This window comes from Ochotona curzoniae, unplaced genomic scaffold (assembly GCF_017591425.1).
Source record: "Ochotona curzoniae isolate NIBS_2020 unplaced genomic scaffold, NIBS_Ocur_1.0 contig_1274, whole genome shotgun sequence".
In the NCBI taxonomy this organism is placed as follows: domain Eukaryota; kingdom Metazoa; phylum Chordata; class Mammalia; order Lagomorpha; family Ochotonidae; genus Ochotona; species Ochotona curzoniae.
In genome coordinates, this window is record NW_024465023.1 from 7,345,401 (window position 1) to 7,352,345 (window position 6,945).

General features: G+C 59.9%; 1 protein-coding gene across 1 annotated transcript; it reads right to left on the reverse strand.

Annotated features, from left to right (window-relative positions):
- Positions 1-1,793: 1,793 nt before the first annotated feature.
- Positions 1,794-2,321, reverse strand: LOC121171199 (diphosphoinositol polyphosphate phosphohydrolase 3-alpha-like). The gene has a single exon (XM_041002783.1). The coding sequence runs from the start codon at positions 2,319-2,321 to the stop codon at positions 1,794-1,796; it is 528 nt and encodes a 175-aa protein (XP_040858717.1).
- Between the last annotated feature and the right edge of the window lie 4,624 nt (positions 2,322-6,945).

The window sequence follows — 6,945 nt, forward strand, 5'->3', positions numbered from 1 at the left end:
TTTAAATATGAGAGTGTGCATGCTAAAAACCACATATAGAAGCTAAAGCTGCAGGTATTTGTGGCATTATAGATGGGTGTAGTTTTCTCTTTGAAGTCAATAAACAACAAGCAGTTTCTCTGTTGTTAGAGTATATTCGATGAGTCTCATGTGAGGATATCTATAAGATGATTTGGCTTATTAGCTAATTACTGATATCACATTTGCTAATTTTGTATGCTTTAGACTAGGAAACTATATAGTTTTTAAAAGCTATCCTTTCAAAAATATATTTGCTACATTATGCATCCCTAATAGTAACTCTGTTAAATATGTATATTTTAGATCTATTAATACATGACAAATATCTTAAAAAACAGGGACACCTAAGATTATAAAAGGTTGATTCCTAATTATACTGTGTCTCTTTGAAATTTAACTTGTAGAATAATTAGAACGCTTAAATCGCAGTATGCATCCCTGCAGTGTACACACTCGTTTTGTGTTAAAAGTTATATGTAGAAAGACATGTTTCCCCATATTTTCTTCACTAAGTTCCTTCCTTCCCCAACCATTATGGAAGAACATATGACAGAGAAGAAAATCTAGAAGCAGCACATTTCATCAGGGTTCATAATCGTGGCTGAGGAAATTACGGCACCTACTGATAGTGTTTAAGAGACACACATTGAGTAGGTAGATCCAAAAACTCAGAATGACCTTTCACTCTTTATCCCCTATTCACCAAGCTAGGAGTCCCATCTACCTGCGTTTGAACAAGGCTGGGGCACAGGGGAAGTTCCAGGAGTGAGATTTCCGTGTTCCAGACGGGATTCTTGACTGCAAGCACCAGGGCAGATGTGAATGCTCTGAAAGAGGCACTGGGGAAAGCTTGCCCTGGACTCAGAACCTTCCCCGCCTACCCCTAGAACAAGTACAGGGACAGAACAGGTGGGCAGGCAGAGCGCCAGCTCACACAGTGCCCCAGGCGGGGGGGGGGGGCAGCCTGAGCAACAAGAGCCCTAACCCCGGAGTGGGAGCCCCTTGCCCCTCCCCGACCAGACTGTGACCCTGAGAGCAGCAGGTGAGCCTGGACAAGGCCCACTGGGACAGGGGTGCAGTGGGCATGGTCTAAGGCAAGGCTGCTCCAGGGGCCAGCACTGGGACAAGCGTCAACCCATCCACGCAGCAGTCCCCCACTGTCCCTGTGCACTCTATGGGAACCGGCCCACACAGCCTGCCCTGAGGACCCGCGATGGGGAAAGAGGACTGGGCACAGACCCTGCAGGAAGAGCAGCATGGGGCACAGCACCGGGAAGGCGGGGCTCACGCACTGGGCTGAGCTGGAGAGCTCCAGAGCCCCCTTCCCACAGGTGGGAATGCAGTGGGTCAAATGCCCAGCAGAGGCTGGGAAATGGGGGGCTGACAGAGGTGCACCTGGCAGGAGAGAGGACACTTGCAGGGGGCCGAACCACATGGGGGCGGCGGCCAGCTGCAGGACTGGACCCCGAAGCTGAAGCTGGCATCGCGGCACACACTCCCGGGCCCCTCCGAGCTCAGCGCCCAGCAGCAGCCCCACACCCCGAAGCAGCAGCCCAAGGAGCCCTCCCCAGGAGCACAGCCCAAGGCACCTGCAGACACGCCCCGGGCAGCAGAGGCCCCCAAGGCAGCAGCAGTGGCCCGGGGACCTCCAGCAGCTGCAGGAGCACAGGCGAGCCCGGCCCCGAGACAAAAGGCGCCTCACTGCTCCCCGAGGGCGCACGGGGCGGCGGAGGTGTCCCCGGGCAGGGCAGGGTGGGCGCGGGGCGCAGCACCTACCAGAGCTGGCCGGCCGGGGGCGGCGGCGGCGGCGGCGGCGGCGGCAGCGGCGAGGAGGCCACGCAGTTGCCACGGGCCGGGGAGCCGCCCCGCCGGAGCTTCTGCAGGTACTCGGCGTGCACCGGCTTGTGGCACTGCAGCACCTTGATGGCATCGTCGACTTTGAACCACTCGCGCTTCCTGCCGATGTTCACCGAGTCCTCCCAGTCCTCCAGCAGCTCGGTGACGGTGAGCACATACACGTAGGTGCGGTGCTTGCGGGCCTGGTTCTGCTCGAAGACGCCCAGCAGCCGGCCCAACTTGCCCCTGACGCCCGCCTCCTCGTACACCTCGCGCACGGCCGCGCCGCACGGCTCCTCCTCGGGCTCCATGCCCCCGCCGGGCACGATCCAGCGGTCGGGGTGGCGGCTGCTGCTCACCAGCAGCACCTCGTCCTCGCGCTCGCTGCGGAAGCACAGGCACGCGGCGCGCTGCTTGAAGCCCTCGGGGTCGTAGGTGCGCGTCTGGTTCGGCTTGCACTTCATCCTCAGCGGGGAGCGCAGGTGCCGGCGGGGAGGCAGCCGCGGGCGGAGCGGGGACGGCGGCGTGGAGCGGGGAGGCAGCCGCGGCGCGCAGCGGGAGCACCCGAGGCGCGGAGCGGGAAGAGCGGCGTCCGAGCCGCGAGCCCGCAGCTTAAGGCCGGCCGAGGCGGGGCGGGCGGGGCGGTGCGGAGGCGGGCGCAGGGCGGGCGGCCGCGTCACTCGGGCGCTCCGTGGGGCGGGCGGGCGGCCGGGCGCGCGCCGAGGGTCCCGGGCCCGCCGCCGGCGAGGAGGTGGGGAGCGCGCCGGCCGCCACGCCGCCGCCGGGAGCCGCGCGTGCCGCCGGGCCCAGCGCGTGGCCCTCGGGGCCGCCTGAGGAGCGGGAGCGGGAGCGGGAGCGCCGCCCGGGGAGCTGGAGCGGCGGGAGCAGCCCTCGCGTGCGCGCCCCGGCCCCGCTCGCGTGCGCGGTCCCGCCGGAGGGCGAGGGGCGGGGGCGGGGGTCTCGGGGCTCCCGCGGCACGCGGCGCCTCGGGGTCACTGCGCAGGCGCCCGGCTCCTCTGGCTGGGCGCCTGCTTCCCTGGGAGCCCGTGCGCGGCTACTGGGGTCACCGGGCTGCTCCCGTGCCTTTGCGCTGAGCCTGGCCTGGCGTGGAGTGGCGAGGAGTGGCGTGGAGTGGCGAGGAGTGGCGTGGCGTGGCGTGGCGTGGCTGCTTGGTAGGTCTCCGCAGCCCTGTGTCCCAGGGTCAAACAGGTAAAGCCCTGGGCCCTTGTGCGGCGGGGGACTTGGCCTTTACCCTGTGCCCAGCCCACGAGGGTCAGTGCTGGCCAGAAATAGACAGGTGCCCATTTTGCACTCAGAGCAGCGGGATGGGCTGGTCTGTGCTGAGTCACATCATGCAGTTTGCTTTCTTCCGCAGGTTTGGCCCCCTCTCCCCCACCGGGCTGGCATTGGCAGGGCCCAAGTGGAACATGCCCTGGTACCTGGGCTCCATTGCACCTGAGGGCGCAGATGCTCAGCTTCCCCGGGTCACTCGTCACTCCGTCCTTGCGCGCCTCCAGCTGTTGCTCTTGCAGTCACATCCAGCGTCCCCCCTCACCCCAGGCTGCCTCCTGGACTCCTGTGGCCTGCGGTCCTGGCTGCCCACCCCTGGCGCGCTCCTGGTGGCTGAGGCTTGGGGCAGCTCTTTCTCGGGTAGGTGACATCTGCTTTCACAATCCGGGCGGGCCATGCTGTGGCCTGTGGCCCATCTGCTGGCCCTGTGGTCCCGGTGCGGAATGGGCCCACAGCCCTGAGATGCCCTGAGGGTAGTGAGGAGACCCCGCTGGCCCCTAACCTGGGTGGCACTGCACCTGAGGTTGCCTGTCCCTTTCAGCAACAGTGGGTTGGCAGCAGCCAGGGCACAGTGATCCTTTGCCACTGGGTGATCCTTGCACCCAGCGGGAGGCCACCTGAAACCTGTGTGGGAAGTGGCCTTCACGTGGCAGCTGGGCTCAGTGTCCCGGGATAGGAGAGACTGCACTTGGCACCCGGAAAACCTCGGGGGGAAGATGACAGTGTTCCCACAGGTGGCGGTGACCTGAAACCTCTACAGACATGAGCGGGACCTCGATGAGACAGTGGGGAGAGTAGCAAGGAGCTGTGGGATGCCGCTGCTGGGTCGGCCCTTTCAACCTGTGCAGGTGAGCCGGAGCTGTGCAAGAGTCACGAGCCAGTGATTGATAGCAGATTAAAGCAGGCGCCCAGCACAACTGCAGCACACCTTGACAGTAAGATCCTGGACTGCAGCATTGCGTGGAGATGCAATGCCATGACCCGCGGAAGGAGCAGAAGGCTGGAGGCGAGTCTCCGGCTGAAGGACTGTGTGATTGTAAACTACAGGGGACAAGGTGGGGAACGGGCGAGGGAGGAAGGGGCGGGAGAGGGGGGAAGCCCTACACCCACACATCTGTATAATGAAAATAAGAATGAAACCCAAAGGGAAACCAAAGGCGAACGTGTGTCTTCCTCCAGGCAGAGCCCTGGTGCTGAAGGAGGAGAGTTCCAGCAAAGCCTGGCCGAAGCCAAGATGCGTGTTAACTGAGAACGCAGAGACGGGCCAGCTGGACCTTGCCGTGTCATGTGGTTGTGAGGCACGGACGCCTCTGCAGTGGTAAGGAGGCTGTTGCCATTACTTGCACCTGCTTGTATTCATGCTTGGGAAGCACCTTGGAAAGTGCCAGCGGGAAGTGCTGTGAGTGCATGAGTGATGTATTTTACGTATCACGAACTTTCGTGCCCCCAGCAAAACCACGTGGGACGGAACCGAGGCATCAGTGTGCAGCTTGGCAGTGTCGTCCACCTGAGAGAAGGAACCCAGGGCTTCTGGAAGTGACAGGTATGAATTGCTAGTAGAAAATGGCTGACGTTCTGCTGAGGGCCTTGAGGGGTGATTGCATGGAGCCAGAGGCATTCTGCTCAGGGCCCAGTCTGGCCGGGTGTGGGGGTTAGATGGGGTCAACCCATTGCAGCCCCCCCAAGCTGGACTCACAACTGGCCTGCTATGCCTCATCACTCTGGATGGTGTGTTTTCTTTCTTTTTTTAAAATTGTATAAATTTTAATTTTGGTAATTGTTACATGTTTGATTATGGTAGGAAGGGTCAAGGGCTAGGGGAAGGTGGGTGAGACCATTGTTTTGATCCTCTCTTTTTTCCCCCCTGTATCTTGGGCATGAGAGAATCCACACCCATCCTCCTGACTATGGCAGGGTCCCCTGTGTGGGGCATGGGAGAAGCTGCACCCATCCTCCTGACTATGGCAGGGTCCACGGTGTGGGGCATGGGAGAAGCCACACCCATCCTCCTGACTATGGCAGGGTCCCCTGTGTGGGGCATGGGAGAAGCCACACCCATCCTCCTGACTATGGCAGGGTCCCCTGTGTGGGGCATGGGAGAAGCTGCACCCAGCCTCCCGACTATGGCAGGGTCCCGGGTGTGGGGCAAGGGAGAAGCCACACCCATCCTCCTGACTATGGCAGGGTCCACGGTGTGGGGCATGGGAGAAGCCGCACCCATTCTCCTGACTATGGCAGGGTCCCCGGTGTGGGGCATGGGAGAAGCCGCACCCAGCGTCCCGACTATGGCAGGGTCCCCGGTGTGGGGCGTGCTCCCTAGTCTATTGCAGCACTGTCGCAGCACTGATACGAGCTGTTGCTCAGCAGAGCCTCATTGTGAGAAGCAAGGCCAGGAGGTGGAGTGTAATGTGGAAAGAGGCAGGGACCCAGCTGCTGCAGGCCAGACTCATGGCAGGTTTCCTGACGGGGAGATACACCAGCTACAGGGTTACTGCAGGCTCAGGGAAAACTTCCCGATTGGCTTTGCCCCCAGAATTTCCCAGTGTCATTCTCATCTGTGAGAATAGTAGGAGAAGAAAGGGGTCGTTTTTGAGAGAATAGCATTGTGTCAAGTAGTTTGTATTTAGCCATGGTCGTGCTGGGGCATCACAGTACAGCGGCTCCCAGGGGTCATGGAGCATGGACCCAGAGTGCGTGGTGTCTGATACATTGGCGACTGTGCAGATGTTTTACACTTGGTCTGAGCCAGAAGGCCGAGCAGCGATGTGCAGATGTTTTGTGGTCCGCATGTCCATGGACTTTCTGGAGAACCCTCTATGTAGTGTGTGCATCACTGTAGGCTGCCACTGGAATTAGTCCATGCCCTCTGGAGTTCTTCCTCCGCCTGCCTGGGCCCCTAGGGCCTTGCAGATGTCCCCGGGAGAGAAATCCTACAGTGGCTTCTCTCTGTGTCTGGCTTGAGCCGCTTAACTGAAGGTGCTGGGTTTCATCCATGATGGAGCAGAAGGCGAGATGCCCTCTGTTCAAGGATGAACAAAACCTCCCCTCTCTCTCCCTGTCTGTCTCTTTGTCTGTCTCCCTCTCCCTCCCTCCCTCCCTCAGTTCCTCTCTCAGTTCCTCTTCCTCTCCCTGTCACTCCCTCCCACCCGCCCCACCCTCCCTTTCTCTGGCCCTCCCTCCCTCCCTCTTTCCCTGCCCCTCTACCCCCTTCCCTTCCCCCTCTCCCCTCCCCTCCCTGCCTCCATCTCTTTCCTTCCCTCCCCCTCTCCCTCCTTCCCTCCTTTCTTCCCTCTCTCTCCCTCCCTTCCTCATTTCCTTTCTCTCTCCCTCCTTTTCTCTCCCTCCCTCTTTCATTCCCTCCTTCCTCCCCCTCCTCCTTATTTTCTCCCTATCTCCTTTCCTCCCCCTCCCCACCCCTCCCTTTCATCCCTCCCTCTCCTCTTCCCCTTCCTCCCTCCCTGGATCTCTCTCCCTCCCCCCATCTCTCTCTCTCCCTCCCTCCATTTCTCTCCCTCCCCCAATATCTCTCTCTCTCTCTCTCTCATGGAGTGTTTTGCCAGCAGCCCATTGCCTTATCTCACCTGCTGTGAATACTGCTGCATGAAGCACCAGTGCTGACTTGATTACTTTGGTGGTCTATGCAGGAGAGACTAGAGATTTTTAGGATGTATTTCTTTTCTTGGAATGTCACATTTGCATTGAAAGAAGGACACACACACACACACACACACACACACACACACACACACTGTGCAGGGAGCAGAGAGAGAGGGATCTGCTATACAATGGCTACTCTCA

What these genes read in the sequence shown, in the direction of transcription:
- LOC121171199 (XM_041002783.1), bottom strand. Translation starts at nt 2,321, where the DNA reads ATGAAGTGCAAGCCGAACCAGACGCGCACCTACGACCCCGAGGGCTTC.